Genomic DNA, 17,708 nt, shown 5'->3' with positions numbered 1-17,708 from the left:
CTTGGGGGAGCAAGCAGCAGCAGGGTCTGTGTGGGCGCTGGCACCCACTCGACACACTGACATGCTGCTGCCTGCCGCTACCCACTGACTGAGCACCGGAGGCGAGTCAGCCACAGCGCGGGTGGGGCCATGGCAGAGATGACAAATCCCCCCCACTGATTCAATTGACTGTACACAGAGCCGGCTATTGGCTACGGTGTACAGGATGGGCGGGCGGATGGGCATGCTAGGGCGGCCGGGGATGTGTCAGAGCCAAGGGGAGCAGCAGGGTCTGCCGATCTTTCTTCCTTTTTCCTGCTTCAGCTTCTCCGTTATGCGTGTGACGTCATCACGTCACACGCTGGGGTAACACGTTGGAGAGGAGCCTGGGGGGGGGGGGGGGGGGCGCACAAACATTTTGGCAGGGAGGAGCAGAATTTATAGTTACGCCACTGCCTTGGACTGCCAATCCAGACTGCATTAGCAGAGAGACACCACCCTGTTTTATTGGCAGCCCTACTGTAGGTGAAGCAGTTCCTAGAAACAATATGGATAGAAAATGTGTGCATGTATGTGGGATCAAGACCCTGTGCACAAGCACAAAAATACAAATGGTTTCTTATTTTAATGTTACTTACACTGAGATATCGGTTTTGAACAAAACTTTACACTTTTCAGAACTACTACGAAGCATTGGGTTTTTGTTTGGCCATAGTCATCAACACATATCGACCATCTAGAGTCTCTTTACCACAATACAGTGTTCAGGCTTATATTTTTAGAGATGCAGGAGCCTGAAGGAGTGCTTGGGAAATGTGGACTCTGATGCCTGTGCGTGTGGTAATGCTATCACCAATGTTTATAGAAATATTATAAGTCTTTATTATGAAGCTATAGCCTGTTCTACTGACTACACAGCGATGGTATGAAACTATGGATATAGAAACAAAGTTTGGCTTTAGCAGCTATAAACCAGTGCTTCTAAATGCCTGGTTAGACTGCAGCTAAATAGGAAGCCCTCTGCATGTAGATACCTCCTGTGTGCTTACAACTGAGGGTTTTTCAGCATCCTTTCACCATTCCCTTCCTAGCAAGATTAATGTACATTGGAAATTGCAATGCAAAGTTTCATTTAGTGTCAGGTTTGCCAAACAAATCCAGACTTACCTATTCAATATGGGTTTTTTGTCCGTTTGTACTGCGGATGCAGGTTTGACTTTGTTAAAAAGTCGAACCTGCATCAGCATAAAGTAGTCGGAAAGGGAACGCATTTTCGATTAAAACCCATGGGTCAGCAAGTAAATCGATGTGTTCTTTGACCACAACGATTTTTCCGACACTCAAAAAATCGAATAGGTCGAATGTAAATTGCGGATTTTCCAACTGTGGAAAAAGTCGACACGGATAAAATACCCCCCTTATTCTAGATTACAGTTCTTGGAGAGCGAAAAACTTCATTAAAGCAAAAACAGGATTACACTTTTGCTGAGTGGGGCCAAAATTCATATTCTGAACGACAGCAAAAACTGCTCATTCATAAAATGGTATAAGTCAATAAACAATGTACTTAAACCATTTCACGCACCTTAAATTCAGTCAATAGCATGGGAATTTCTGCCTAGATTTCCACACTCAAACACTTGTCAAATACAATACTGATATGCAGGAACATGACAAGAACAGTGTTTGGGAGCACTATAGGATGACTGAGCACTGTACAATTTCCAGGTCCGAGTATACATTTGTTTTGGCACAGCAGATGGAAAGTACATTTTCCATGCACTCCTTACGAGCAGTCAAACCTCCCCCAAACAAACAAATCTTTATTCAGTTATAGGAAAGAAAATGTTTCACATTTTGCACTAAAAAGAGCTTTCTACTATGTATCATGCAATGTTTTTTTTTTACCCACAGAGAGCTAAACATTTTTTAATGAACGCAGAAGATGAAGGGGGTGGGGGGCGGTCAGCTTGTAAATGGTTATCTAACACGTATGTTTGGAATGAGTTTGCCTTCGTATTGGCTCAAACACAATTAAAGGATTTCATACATCAAACGCATCTCTAAGGAAATCCTTATTCTAAGGTCATGTCTTATGAGGTAACTGAACCATTTTTAGTAATGAGTCACCATAGCAATCCTGTCTGCTATTCTGTAACTAGAAAGAAACATAAGTTCTCCTTCCCTTCACGTTTCCAGCCAAGAGAAATAACACCTCTGTGCCAATACCAACTGCATCAGCTGCTCTAATATCACAAGCAGTTAGTCTCAAATGTTGGCTGCCCAAGTGTGTCATACACCGTAACAAAACAAAGTCATACAACGCGATCAAGTGTAGTAGAGGTTGGGCGAGGGAGGGGTGTTGGATGCAGGCCTGTGTGAGAGGCCAGAGTCTGGTAGAGAAGCTTGGAGCAAGAAGGGCTCGAAAATCCAGGAGCTAGTGAGGGGGTACAGGCCTGTACATAAGAAGCCAGGTCATGGATGAGTAGCAAGAAAGCTGGTGCAGCATTGGAAGGCACAGGCCTGTGGATGAAAGTCCAGAGTCTAGATGTGAGCATGTAAGTGTGAGAGGGTTTTGGAGAAGAGGTGTAGGACTGTGTGTGAGAGGCCACATTCTGGGGAAAGGGATGCATACTAAAAGACTCCACCCAAATGGGTGGAAAAGGGATACAGGCCAGAAGTCTGTGACTGAGATAGGAGAAGTGCATAACAAGCCACAAGTAAGGGGTAGAGGGCTGCAATGCAGGCCAGGGTATGAGACCAGGGCCGGCGCCACCACTAGGCAGCCTCAGGCATTTGCCTAGGGCGCCGGCCACTGGAGGGCGGTACTGAGCTGCTGCAGCGCTACCGCCCGAGGAGAGCAAGTACTGCCAGCAGCTATTCCCAGACCCGCCCCTGCTCGTGGATCTGATCGGCGGGTGCCGCCCGCACCCCCTGCGCTGGTTAGCGGCAATGAGCGGGTGATGGCTGCCCCCTCCTTCCCTGCTGGTCAGTGTTGCTCTGCAGGTAGCGCCCGCCCAGCCTGCATGCCTGCAAATCCGCCCAGCCTGCACGCCTGCCCGCCTGCCTGCACGCTCCCCCTCTGGAGTCCCCGGCTATGTTCAGGTGAGGGAGGGTGGAGGGGGAGATAAGTATCGGGTGGAGGGCTGCAGCGGTGATTTAGAAGATTTGCCTAGGGTGCTGAAATGGCCAGCACCGGCCCTGTATGAGACCCCGCAACTAAGGATAAATTCACTCTTGGGAATAGAGGGGGGCAAAAATTCAGAACTGCAAGAGATTTGAAGCTTTAGGAGACATCCAGGCACTTAACAGATTCGAGGGAGGGAGAACAAGAGCTACTGAGAAACACTTATGCACTGAAACAGTGTTTTTAAGATGATTTTTTTTTTAAACAGTCATGCGTTCAAGCTTCTCAGTATATTTGTACATTCAAGAGGCTGTAATGTTATATTTTAGGCTATTGCTGCTGCCAAGTATATTTAAGCCAAGAGAAGCTGAAGTGCACAAAGACAAGAGGTGCCTTTGAAATTGCCATAAGCACATAGAAAGCCAACACACCGTTTTATTATTTTCAGAATCATAGAGGTGAAAAAAAAATCAAAGATTTCTCAATGGGTACCATTGATCCAGAAGCTTGAGTGCAGAAAATGGGCTGCAGTAAAACTTTCCTGCAGAGAGCAAAATGTGGCATGTGGAGAGCTAGCAGCAGGGCAATTCGTGTGCTTTTCACAGAGAATGGCATGGAAAATAACTGAACACGAAAAGGATAGCACTTGCTGTGTCCACTCCTCCCACCACATGCAGGCCACTCTCCTCCGCAAATGGAACAAGAAACCGGACACTTTCAAGGTTAAAATTGGCTCGCCAAAATTGTGCTAATACTAAATGATCAAGGTCAGTATTACCTACTTATTTTAGCAATAGAGACCTGTAATGCTCAGCTTTGATCCATGTGGTTACCCAGTTAATGGCACAAATGATCTAGGTTTTCAAGTTGAAGCGTAACTCTAGGAGAAACGGATGAGCCACACTTTGGTGGCTTCCTAATATGCTTTGATAATCTCCTAGATAAGGGGAACAGATATGACTACAATTAGGTTAATTTCTGGTGGCAGGAACAAAATAACCTCTAACCCTAATTTGCACCAATCACCTACCAATCTCATAAAAATACCTAAACAGTTATTAGACACCATAGACAGCCCAGAGGCACAGAGTACACTACGTAACGGCGGTTCAAGGTGCAACAGCAATTTTAGGAAAGGAGAGGCTACATAGTTTGGTACTTGTGGAGTATCACGGCTCCCACGATGGGCATCGCACATGAAAAAATCGCATCACATGCGATTTTTAACAGAAAAGCATCCAAATGCATTGAAATTTGTATGAAACATGTTCAATGGCCCCCAAATGGCATTTTTGCGGCTGTACCACCCCCACTATCAACGCGAACCCGAAGCGTGGCGAGTGCCGGCAGTATGCGTCCTACGACCTTTTCATACCCCCACTATCCACGTCGGCGTGGAGTCGATAATAGAAAGTGTGGCGAGCGTAGCGAGCCACCGAGCCCGAAGCGTGGCGAGCGGACGCGGCTACCTTCACAGGTATCCGCGTCCCCTCGCCACGCTTCGGGCTCGGTGGCTCGCCACACTTTCTATTGTCAACTCCACGCCGACGTGGATAGTGGGGGTATGAAAAGGTTGTAGGACGCGTACCGCCACGTTTCGGGTTCGCGTTGATAGTGGGGGTGGTACAGCCTCAAAAATGCAATTTGGGGGCCATTGAACATGTTTCATACAAATTACAATGCATTTGGATGCTTTTCTGTTAAAAATCGCATGCGATGCAATTTTGTCAAAAAACCCCCGTTAAAAACGGCAAAAATCGCATCCCATCGCATGCCACTATATATGGCATGCGATGGGAGCCGTGATAATCCACAAGTACCCATAGTTTTGTATGCAAGCACTTACTCAATGGCCCTTACTCAAGTGGACTCACTCGGGCGAGAATTCGCTCGGGGACCGATGTTTTGCGTATGCACAGCAGCATTTCTGCGCATGTGTATACGCTGTGTGCGTACGAACATGGCAAAAAGTCTGTTAACCAGGTACACGCTTCCGGCCCTGCGAGCGGGGGGTGGAGTGCCAACCTGGGCCATTAGCATATGAGAATGCCCAGCGTTTCATGGGCATTCCCGTAAAAACGTGCCGGGGGCGGACAGCTGACATTTCAGCTGCCCGCCCAATTCCCTGCAAATGTAAGAGTGGTCTGGACCACCCTTACATATGCGAGCGCCTTCACCATCATTCAATGGTCGGTGGCCATCGAAGGATCGGGAGGTTCTCATTGACATGTGAATGGATGTTCATGTAAAAATCCGTTCGCAAGCGTTGCGAACACATCCCGCATGCAAATGGGTGGCGGCGGCTAACCATTCGCAAGGCGGGGTTAGAGTAACTCACAAGGATGCAAATTTGCATCCGAGCGAGTCAACCTGAATAAGGGTCAATAAGTAAAATGCAATTGCAATTTGCAACCACTTGACTGCTGAATTTATTAAACGGGTTAAATCTTGGCCAAGATCAACCCGCCACTAACTATAAACTGTTCAACAAACATAGTAGGTGAACTAACCTACTAATAAATTATTTTTTTTAAAGTAATCAGGAAGTGAAATTGCAATGTCATCGAAGAACTCCATCATGTGCTACTAAATATAACCAGCAGCTCCATTACCATAGTCACAGGCCACCTTACTAGAACAGGACAAAGAAAAGATAGAAAGTCCCCTCCACTGAAGCCAAACACTAGGAAATATACGTCACTCCTATTAGGATTAGGATCCTCTTCTCCGAATAGGGGGGAACCAGCATATGTATAATTAAATACCAGACGCCCCTTTTATTGGGGTTAAGATCCTCTTCTTCGCCTCAGAATTGAGAATTGGTTTCCAAACAGTAAGTCACTGATCACTCCTCCCTTACTGAAGGAATGTGATGATATTTAACCAAAAGAACCAATTCTTGATTCTGAGGCGGAGAAGAGGATCTTAACCCCAATAAAAGGGGCGTCTGGTATTTATTTATACATATGCTGGTTCCCCCCTATTCAGAGAAGAGGATCCTAATGCTAATAGGAGGGACGTATATTTCCTAGTGTTTGGCGCCAGTAGAAGGGACTTTCTATCTTTTCTTTGTCCTGTATACTCTTTGAAGGTGTTCTGGGTCACCTTTCAGTTGGTCACCCACCACAAGGCAGCCTAAGCGCATCACCACAAGGACTTTCATTTTCTTTGCTCTAGCACCTTACTAGAACAGTCAACTGTGGAGGTGAAGTTGATCTGCTTAATATTCTTGCCTTTATTGCCAATATGGTTTTCATGTCAGAACGTGTTCTATTCATCCATCAGGAAAATTCGGATGGTGTAATGTTGAGCATTACTGCCTCACAGCGCTGAGGTCATGGGTTCGATCCCCACCATGGCTCTAACTGTGCAGAGTTTGTATATACTCCCCGTGCTTGCGTGGGTTTCCTCCGGGTACTCTGGTTTCCTCCCACAATCCAAAAATATACAGGTAGGTTAATTGGCTCCCAACAAAATTAACCCTATAATGTCTGTGTGCGCGTGTGTATGTGGAAGGGAATATAGATTGTAAGCTCCACTGGGGCAGGGACTGATGTGCATGTTCAACTATACTCTGTAAAGCGCTGCAGAATATTTATGCGCTATATAAGAAACTGTTAATACCGTAAATAATAATAATAATAAAAGCCAGAACTTATGCACACAAGTATAATTATGACTCATGCGTGGTATATTGCCCACTGTAAAAGGATGCCGATCGGTGTTGTTCTTTACCTGCATGCAAGCCCCCAATCTTCCAAAAAAATAAAAGCAATCAAGACACAGCAGGTTAACATACACTACATAAATAAGTAACCCAGCACCTAGCAGCATTTATGTGCATCACACACACACACACACACACACACACACACACACACACACACACACACAGCAGGACAGGTCGTGAGGATTTCTCTAAGCGGTAAAAGAGGGGATTATTACAGTGTAGAAAAGAATAAAGGATTTTAAGATGTTTATGCTAAGCCTACAAAGAGTTAACATTTTCCTTCTAGCACTTAAATAACTGCAAGGGCCAAAAAAGGCACTTTTGGTTAATTAACCAAACATTTCCCATAAGTCATATTAGATTCTCTGTCAAAATCAGAATCCTTGTTTTCTGAACAGGAAAAGATATTTGACAGTAGCAGAGGAGGACCAGGTGTGCTCTCGATCTCTGGAAATGGCACAGAAAACAATGGCGCTAATTTCTCAAGCTACACAAAGGGACATTAGCAGTCCTGTGATTGAAGATGGCATCTCAGAAACACATCCATCTAGACAGACTGGGTGATTTACTGTAATACCAGTGCAATCTAGTGCAGCAAGAGCGGGGACCCGACGAGGCGTGTTTACTGCGCCTCATCCACTAGTTTGAAGATTGTTTTGAAGACGACATGCAGAATGCAGAGTGGGAGGAAAGCCGGCAAAGGGGGTTTAGCAGTTTTGTGCACCAATGGAGATTTAGAGATTGCCTGGCGTTACCATGACAGCACATCTGTCAGATAAGGACCAAACCAGACCATAAGGCTGTGTAATCTAACACTGAAGAACAGCAAGTAGAAAAGAGAGGATTTTGAGCGTGAAGCATAAGAATGAGCTATGGAGTGCCCATTTCACACAAGCAGTCTACTTGCTGTTCACAAAGCCTGAGGGACACCGTTTTCATACCACTATAAAGGAAAATATACTCCATTCATAAAGCATAGGGTTTATTTCCACTTTGGAACATAAAGGCATACAATGCTTTATAAAAACAATGAACCTCTTAAGAAAATAAACATGCAGGGAAATAAAAATAGAAGTGGAAGCTGCAAATCTTGAGGAAACATTACGTGAGATCTTTTAATACAGGTAAGTACAGGGGCATACACACTAGCTAAGCTATTTAGGGTAGGCGATTTCCTGGTGTCCAGATCTCCCATGGGGAGCACATACACATACAGTGATTTGTGCGAAGCAATTTTGCTTAAGCAAGAAAGAGACCGGGTAGTGGGTCAGAATGAGAGATCTCGATCACTCATTCTGTACACACAGAGATTTGCAGCCACCTGCTAAGCAATTTGACTAGATTTTGATTTCATGCACTGACTAAGTTAGCAGGAGATTAATCACTCTGGGCATACACACTGAGAGATCTTGTGCTTACTTGCTAAGCAATCTGACTAGATTGCTTAGAATAGCACAAAATCGCTCTGTGTGTATGCCCCCTAACACACTCCAAACATCCCAGTTTAAAAGGACTACACAAAACAGTTGTGTCATTTATTACATGGATCTATGTATTACAAGTCACGTACAAGATCACATGTCAAGTAGAAACATTTTACAGTGTGAAGATGTATCAAACCTTTGACTTTGATACAAGGCTTCAAGGGTTTCAATAGAAGTTGCCTATGGCAACAATTAGCTTCTTTTATTTTCTAGACTTCTAGATAATGACAGCTAGAAGCTTATTGGTTGCTACAGGCAACTTCACATCATCTCTCTTGAATATATGATATATCTGCCCTTTTATATGTACACTCTTGCTGAGTGGACGATAGCTTTGAATCAACACAGGTGAGGTTGGCTGTACCTTTCACACATAAAGGGTGAGATGTACTAAGCCTTGAAAAGTGATAGAATGGAGAGTGCTAAACCACTAACCAATCAGCTCCTACCTGATATTTTTCAAACACAGCTAGTGACCTGGTGGTTAGGAGCTGATTGGCTGAACGTTTATAACTCTCCATTTTATCGCTTTCCAAGCTTAGTACATCTGGTCCTCAACACATCCAGGCTCCAATTCAGCAGGAAACTAACAAAACTAAGCAGTGTTTTTGGATCAGGAAAAATCCAAAAACTGCAAAGCACAACGGTAACCCCAGTCTCACAGTATAGAAGTGTATAAACATGCTCACATAATGTTCTATACAAGTTTATTCATTACACCCATGGTATATTTTTATATTAAAATTGCAGCTGCAGAGGGGAACACCCTTGCTTAATCCTGCTACAGGGCATTTGAAGCTATAATGTGAACTTAAAAAGAAAGAAAAAATTTTTTATTTAGATCTCGAAGATTATGCACTTAAAGTTTTCCATCAACTTAGAATAACTTGAAAAGTCAGCCCCCCCCCCCCAGACACATGACGAAACATAACTATAGGGCTGCACAGCTTGCTCAGTTTCGGATACCATACTTTTGGACTTTAATAGGGGGTCTTTAGCTAGAATTTATATTTCATAAACAAACCGCACTACCTGAATTCAGAAGCACAGATCTGACAAGAGGGAAAATCTTCAAAAGAAATGATGCACAAAAAAAAAAAAAGTGCTCAAGACAGAAAAAAGCTGCCTGCATTCTACATCAACATCAACTGCTGCCACATTACAATCTACAGTAACAGCTCATTCTCTGGGGTCATATTTGTAGCCGAGTGATAGAAATAGAAAGACGGTGGCAAAATAAATCTCAGTTCCCCAACACCAACACCCCCCGCCCTGAAAACGACAGATAGCATACACTGATTGAGCCGACTGACAAGCTGTCATACAGACACCCCGCTGACAGACCCAACTCATCCACCCTAAATCCTCACACCAGACAGTGCAATGAATAGCAGAGTCCGCACCTCGCCCCTATAACACAGACATGGAGGATGCCTCCTGTGGATCTAGCCTCTGCCAGCTTTCGGGGACTATATTTAAAAAAAAGGGAGTGGGGAGAGACGTCGAAAAAAAATCCTTGAAATGACATGAAAGGAGCAGCCGTCTCTGGGCATCGGAACTTCGCGCCTGAGGAAAATTAAAATCCTTCTTATGTGCAAATCCTGCAGGGTCTGAAGTGAAATCCATTTAGTTATGTGACTGTTGTTCCCACTCATTTATTCTCTAATTCTTTTATTAATTTAAGTCGGCTTTGTTTTAGCCTTCAGATAAAAAAAATGTAACCACTAAATTTAACCAATTTTATGCCAGATCATGGGCACATTCATGATTATATAAATAACTATGTACCGGTCAGAGCAGATATTATGAAATAACACCTCTCAGCCCATGGTGACGACTAGTGTTAAACAGCGCACACAGGAGCCCAGGCAAATATAAAAATATGACCACCAGGGCAAAATGTCCCCACCAATGAAAGAACATAAATAAAAAGTTTATTAAGAGAAGTGCAACCACCCCTCCCCAGGCCGCTACTGTACTTCATGCTGTATAGTAGAAGCTTTACAAACAGACCCCAGTGCAATAATATCTGGGATAAAGCAGCACAGGCAGCTTATGAGTCAAAAGAAAAATCAATTAGTTGGTTGGACAGCTGAAAATGCCGAATGTTAAAAGGTTCACTCCAGCTAAGTGTTCAATAAGAAAAAGCCCTCCCTTTCTCATCCACATCACAGACTTTAATGTGCAATTATCCAATCGCCTCCATTTAAGACAAATTATTGATGTAATATACTTTACATTTGGGAGTTTTAAAAGGTGCAGCCATTGCCATTTTATGACCAACTTCAGCACTCAGCTGCTACAGAACGTGTCTAGCAGACAATTTCCATTGAAGCTGTACAATTCCCAGACATAAATACGCAGAGGGGGGGCAGAAATCTATTTCCAGAACCTTTGCAAGTGCGTCTATACATATTGGTAATCTATGGCTATTTACTGCAGGATCTATTTATGCTGCAGTCTTTGATGTCTTATGCCTGGTACACACCAGGACGACTAGGGCCCGATCCCCTCAATCTAGATCCAATTCCGACCAATTGGATGTAGATTGTGTGGTGATTGGGCCCTTTTCTGTCCTGGTGTAAACCGATACCGATCCGATGAGCGGTCCTGCGGGTCGGTCGTTATTCAGATCCTACCTGCTGCAGGTAGGATCTGAATAACGACCATACTGCCGGGTGCGGGTCGCCATTGGATCGGACCCGCTCACGGTGCACATCGTGAGCGGGTCGTGCCCCCCCGCATCATCGTGAGCGGTTCTGAAGAAACACTGACGACCCACTCACAATGTGCAGCGTGAGCGGGTCGTCGTGGTGTGTACCCTACATTAGGGGGAGGCTATTCAATCTGCGCCGATATTTCCCGACAGTGGAAAAAATCGTCTCTCACCTATTCAATTAGTGGCAGCAGTAATTGAATAACGTTTTGTAGGACCTGGCCGCAGATTGTCGAATTCACAGCCGTTTTTCGAAAATCTGCAGCTGTTTTCGCTGATCCGCTGACTTTCCGACTCTCAACAGCAGGAACATTGAATTCTGGCTGTCAAATTACAGTCAGAAGAAACAAAAAATGGCCCGGGACATTCCGACAGTCTGAATCCCAATTGAATCTCCCCATTAGCCTCTAATACTATTTTTGCGAAACTTTCAGCAAACACAGGATGTTAAAATAAAAGCCAAACCATATATATACAATAAATGCCATCTTCAACAAAAAGGAATGTGAAACAGACTATGCTCACACATGGGAACCCTTACTTTCAGATATATGAGCCATCAAGATGAAACACATAGTTGAGCCTAAACATGATATTATACTGCAGTTCTGAAAAAAGCTTCCTGATGCGATACCTAAAATAGTACACTGCTGTGATGATCAAAAGCTTTGCCCCTGCATATGCAACCTACAAAAAAAAAAAAAAATCTGCAAAGCCGGTCTGCGCTGAGCTGTCAGTGACTTCAGTGGCTATTCAATTGGATCCCACATAAGAGAGCCAGCAGATGGCGGCCTCTCTCAACAATGTGGTCGAGTTTAGCAGATACGTGCGATTACACCTGAGCGTGATCAGCAGTATTCATTTAACATCGACCTGTAATCGCCAACTAAGTTTATAAAAAATACACCATTTAAAGAACCAGTCTGAAACTGGATATATTAGTTTCACCTTAAGTCGCCGAAGCCTAGCAAATTCTCCTATCCCACCTACACTATACATGAGTAGGCTTTCCAGGGGCACTCAATGAGTAGATAGTACCTGGGCAGCAGGGCAATGCTTAGTTGTGGGTACATTAATTGTAAGAGCTTCAGCAGGATATGCCTAGCACCCAACTCAGTAAATTTAATTTCAGACTTCACTAGGAGGAAAAAAAGACAGAGATGGGAAAGCATCTGGGCGAGCTGAGCTTTTAAAGGGCATTCCAACAGACTATCCCTCAAATTGAAGACTATCCCAAACTATACCTCAGTTTATACTGTCCCGGTATATGCACAGTACGCCAGGAAGCTAAAGCGGTTCTCTATAACGTCAGCATCTAGCAAACCATTGCCTTCCAGTCTCTTCATTCTCCTTTCCACATATTTATACTGGATCCTTTTTACATAAAACCATTCCATCATTATTAATGACTATCTCCCAAAGACCTAGGATCAGCAAAATAACCTCCTAAAATAATATGTGCTCTTCTGAGCATTGCAATATTCTGGTTGGCCATGGAATGGGCTAGTCATGCCCACTACAATATGTATGTAATATACATATGCAGAAGCAGCATAGGTACATATGGGGCTCATACTCTGCTGCAAGTACATCTAAAACTATATCTGAGCAATCCATTTTGTGTGCACAGCAATAAAAGATGATTTCATAAGATTAGTCACTGTCCTGGATCACCATCGATTACTTCAGATTAGCAACCGAGTACTTGCATACTTATATAAACATATTTAGTAGCTTCTATATCAGATACCAAATAGATAATTTTCTTAGAATATGATGAAGACTATTCATTTTAAAGCAAGTGTTCTCTTTGGAAGGAGTGTGCTGTATTGACCCAACGTATAGCAGCTTTCTGGGAGGAGAGTAAGGTGTTAACCCACAACAAAAGAGCATTTCACTGATAACCGCTTGAAGGTTCTTCAAAAACATGCAAAGAATGAAATGTTAGAACAGCATAATGCCGAATAAAGAGATTATTATAAGAAGATTGCAATCATATGATTTAGAGGATGGATAACGTTTCCATGATAGAAGGTGAATAATTAGGCTTCTGTAGCCAGAAGATTAGTGGTAGCTGAACTGGTAAATTAAGTTACAAAGGGTATCCGCATGAGATGTCTCTTTCAATTCTTCCTCCATTGACAAAGATTTAACATCTCAAACAGCAGCATGAGTCAGATGACAGTGTCAAATGTAGAAAGATCATGGATATAAAGACAAGGTAGAATTCTCATCAATTAAAAAGTGAAAGGACACAGCAGCGAGTGTAAAAAGGTGGACTATACAATGGCCAAGAGGAAGAACCTGTGCATAAACACTTACAGAAGACAAGTAAGTATACTTTCCATTGATAACACAAACAGGTCACAAAAAAAAAACACCAGACCAGTCATATTAACAACATTATATCCCAATGCATTACCTGAAGCAACAACTATTTATAGGGGAATAGCTAGAGCTAAACTGCATTTATTCTTGTTTCTCTACTATGTACAAGGGGAAGGAAGCAATTCTAAGTTCAAGTTTACATTCTCAAAAGATTTTAAGACAACTTACCTCTACATCGGAAACCTTCATTCGTGTTCCTTCTTTGCCAACAAATATATCATCTATATCAACCAAAATGTATCGGTCAAGTGTGAGGCAAAGCCGTTTGCCAGTTAAGTAGGCAATGGCATCAACAAAAATGAGTTTGTGCAGCCAAAAGTTAAGGTTATTGCCAAACAGTACCCTCTGGATTCCATCATGAAGACCCAAGTCCTGCACCACAGTGGCATGAAGTGCTTTGTGTGTCGCAAGGTGCGGGATTGATTCAGAAGACTTGGTGCTGGCCAACAGTACAGGTTCATATGTGCTGTGGTTAGACTGGAATACTGTCCAGTCATCTCCAGGAAGAGGACCTTGATCCACCTCATTAGCTCTAGTAACATACAGAAGTGGAGCATTTGGGTTAATATGGTAATCCCTCAGCCCCAAATTGGAATGTAGGAAGAGTGGGAAGCCTTTAAGCTGTGCACTTAGTAAGCTATTCTCATTTGCTTTGAAGAAGCCAATGATACCAACCCCATATTCCACACAGTACTTGTCAAGCAGTTCCCTGTTCCAAGCATCTAAATTGACATATTTTAGGATGTTCTCATAAATTATCAGAGCGTAACGACCTCTGTCTTTATCAGTCAAAGTTGGCATATCTCCCTTCCCGGGAGCGATTTCTGTCCTGTATCTAAATCGACCAGATTCCAAGATGGCCACAATCTCCTGTCCAAGTTGAGAATATATGCTTTCCACAAATACAAGCACCACTGGCTCCGTGCGAGAAGTGTCTACAGATCTGGCTAGACGCCAGCTGGCCTGGGGCTGAACAACAATTCTATGCTGGCTACTGCAATCGCTAAAAGGTGGAGGAGGGGGCTCCTTGATTTTAGGGCTGTTGGTCACATAGTAAGCTAAGAAACACATGGAGGCCAAACTGAAGGCAATCAGTAGCAAGATCAAGCGATGGAGTTCCAGCTGTCGCATGTGCCGAACAAGTTTCCATAGGTGAATCATGGTGAGGCCAAACCCCCCACCTGCTTGCAGAATTCACCTAAACTGATTGATCACTGTCCTCCGACTGCACAGTGCCGATGTGTAAAGTCCCTCTGGGGTGCAGCAGCAACAACACAGTACAAGGCAATAAAAGTAGGATGCAAAGAGGTGAGATCGCCTCCAGCCTGCCATTTATGTCAGGTTACCATGGCCTCCAATTCCCATTGCTTCTCTGCACACCGATCTAGGCTCCTTAACAGATTGCCACCACAACACGATTACATCCCAATCATTTCTCACATCTCTCCTTCCTCTTGTGCTGGCAAGGAGCTGCTGCTGAAGAACGACTCCCTCCCAGAGTCTAATCCAGGCGATTAATCTTCACCGTTAGGCTGTGTCCTGGAATTGGGCAAAACAAAACATTGTCAAAAAGGCTGTTTGAAAAACAAAAGTAGTTTATTAACCCCTCTGATGCACATACAAAATAATCTCAATATACTTACTATTATTTTATTGCTTTATTATAATGGTTAACTGCTACAATTAAAAACACATTTCCATTGCCTTTACCACTTTATACTGAGTTTAAATGTCAATATTTACAGTTCTCTGTAAAGTTGATATAAAAGGAATAGCCTTCTACAGCAAATTCTCTCAAATCCTTCCCACTGACCTTTAAGGACTACTAAATGTAACTTCAGAAAAGGAGGGATACGGTCATTGGGTCACCAGCATGTTGGGTCGGCAGTCATTAGGTCGGCAGTCATTAGGTCGGCAGTCATTAGGTCGACACCATTATTTTATTTATTTACAGCTTCTTATATAGCGCAGCATATTCCGTTGCGCTTTACAATTGGAAACAGTCATTAAACCAACTGGGTAGATACAAACCGACATGGAGGTAGGAGGTCCATTAGGTCGACACCGGTTAGGTAGACAGGGTCAAAACGTCGATGTGGGCTTTTTTACATTTTTTTTTAGCTGACATGTGCTGTCAGGTGGTATTTCATGCCCTACCATCCACTAGGGCATGGTGGGAGAATAAAATAGTGTGCCCGAAGGGGACGCAGTGCTATGTTTCAGTGTCCGTGTCGACTTTCGGTTCAAAAAAAACAAAAAAAAACCATGTCGACCTAAACTCAAGTCGACCATCCTGCATGTCGACCTAATGACTGCCGACCAACATGCTGGTGACCTAATGATCCATAATACCCAAACAGGGATTATGATGGAGATCACATTGGTAGCAGTGCAATTCTCAAGTGTGATGTTCTTTAGGTAATACCACATGTGTGATGTTTAGTTTAGGTAATACCACAACCATTTACTCAGGGTATGAGAGAATGTGAAGTATAAACTATTACACAGTTCTGTAACATTGGCCTATAAATAGCAAAGGAAGCCATGTTGTTTTCAAGTCTCCTGAATCCTCTAGAAATATCATTAGGAATGTGTACATTTGCATCAGATGGACATTAAATGAGAACGTTATAAAAATATAACCAATTGACCTGTCCATGATATCGGATATATGGTCGTAATGGTGTTTGTTACTCAAAATTTCGACAACTGTTTTTGAACTTCTGGGGGAAGTTGGAAGTGAATTATAGCATTTATTAAGTATTTAAAATGACCATTTTATAATGACATGGACACAAGAAGGTTAATGGCAATTTCACAACAACTTACACCACCACTTTATCAGATGAGACAGCATGTATTTCCAAAGCAGGACAATTTCCCTTTAGGCCTAAATATATCACTAGTTTCAACTGTAAAACAGATGCACAAGGAAAATGACTCCTCTTACAAAGAAAACTCATCATCAAGTATATAATGTAGGGCCTGATTCAGAGACGGATGGAATTTCAGAGCTGCACAATTCTATCCAACAATATACAAATGCAGCAGGAGGTGTTGAAATGAAATAGACACCACCTGTATTGGATTCGCAATCTGAGTGCAGCGTTGGATCACCATTGCGACCATCAGCTTGGTTTGGCCAGTCTGCACAAGCAGAGGCTTATTTAGCCTAACCAGTTCCTGGCAGATTGCGAGGCCAGAAAACCTGCAGTCTCAGATGCGATTGTGCTTACAAATGTCACTATGTAATGTCCTGATGAACAGGCAGATTCACGCATACACTCTCACGCGACGTGTCTGGCTATGCTGCTGAAGGAACATTGGACAGAAAGGTTGGCATCATGTACACACTTCCAGATTTTGGATCACGTTTCCGCCACATCAAAATGAAACCTAAAAACCAAAAGCAGCAGAAACCAGCTTTGTTGTGATAAAACACAATAGTTGGTATGTGCACCCCCCCCCCCCCCAATCTCTCAGGAAGAAGTCATGAATCGTATCATCTGTAATACAATAGTATTGGTATCTAACACTCCAAGCTCTTCTTGCAGATTCATTTACCCTCATACCACAAGATAAAATAGAGGCTTGCATAATGTAAGTACTCAGACATGGGGGGAAATGTACTAAGATGGGAGTTCTATTTCACATGGGATGCTGCTATGGGAAACCAGTCAGAATCGACTTCTTATTTAGCACCTTCTAGAACAGGCATATCCAACGTTTGCCCTCCAGATGTTGTGAAACTACACATCCCAGCATGCTTTGCCACGGTTTTGCTATTAGAGAATGCTAAAACTATTGCAAAGCATGCTGGGATGTGTAGTTTCAAAACATCTGGAGGGCCAACGTTGGACATGCCTGCTCTAGAAGATGATAGTATCTGATTGGTTGCCCATAGCAACATCCCATGTAAAAACAGAACTCCCATCTTAGTAAACTTACCCTATGGTATCACTTATCTTGTGCACCTATAACCCTGGATACACACTATTGACTTGGTGGCAGACTGACAGAGGTTGATTCAGGTCGGTCCTTATAATCAGCAGGGTGGGGATTTCAATTTGCCCACCCAACTGTGATATCAGACTCCGCAGAAATTGTACACTCATACACACAGCCAGATGCACCATACTGAAACGTATTAGGTGTACTCACCCGGCACTTATATATAATCCATTTACTCAAATGGCCGATAGATCATCCAGTGTGTACACAGCTAAGTTAATAGATGCCCAACAGCAGCTATTCAATTGTTTGCTATCGGGGCACGACTGCATC

General features: G+C 43.3%; 1 protein-coding gene across 1 annotated transcript in view; it reads right to left on the bottom strand.

The window, feature by feature from the left end:
• The window catches only part of NDST2 (N-deacetylase and N-sulfotransferase 2), a 128,972-nt gene that overhangs the window by 37,204 nt on the left and 74,060 nt on the right, over window positions 1-17,708 (bottom strand). The window contains exon 2 of the mRNA XM_083148568.1: window positions 13,593-14,963. Within this exon, the coding sequence (XP_083004694.1) occupies window positions 13,593-14,585 (993 nt within the window). The 5' untranslated portion in view covers window positions 14,586-14,963. The remainder of the gene's footprint in view (window positions 1-13,592; window positions 14,964-17,708) is intronic.

Source organism: Crinia signifera, chromosome 6 (genome assembly GCF_055691185.1).
Source record: "Crinia signifera chromosome 6, ASM5569118v1, whole genome shotgun sequence".
NCBI classification, from domain to species: Eukaryota; Metazoa; Chordata; class Amphibia; order Anura; family Myobatrachidae; genus Crinia; species Crinia signifera.
The sequence above is the reverse complement of the archived record's forward strand: the minus strand, read 5'-3'. Positions and strand labels throughout refer to the sequence as shown.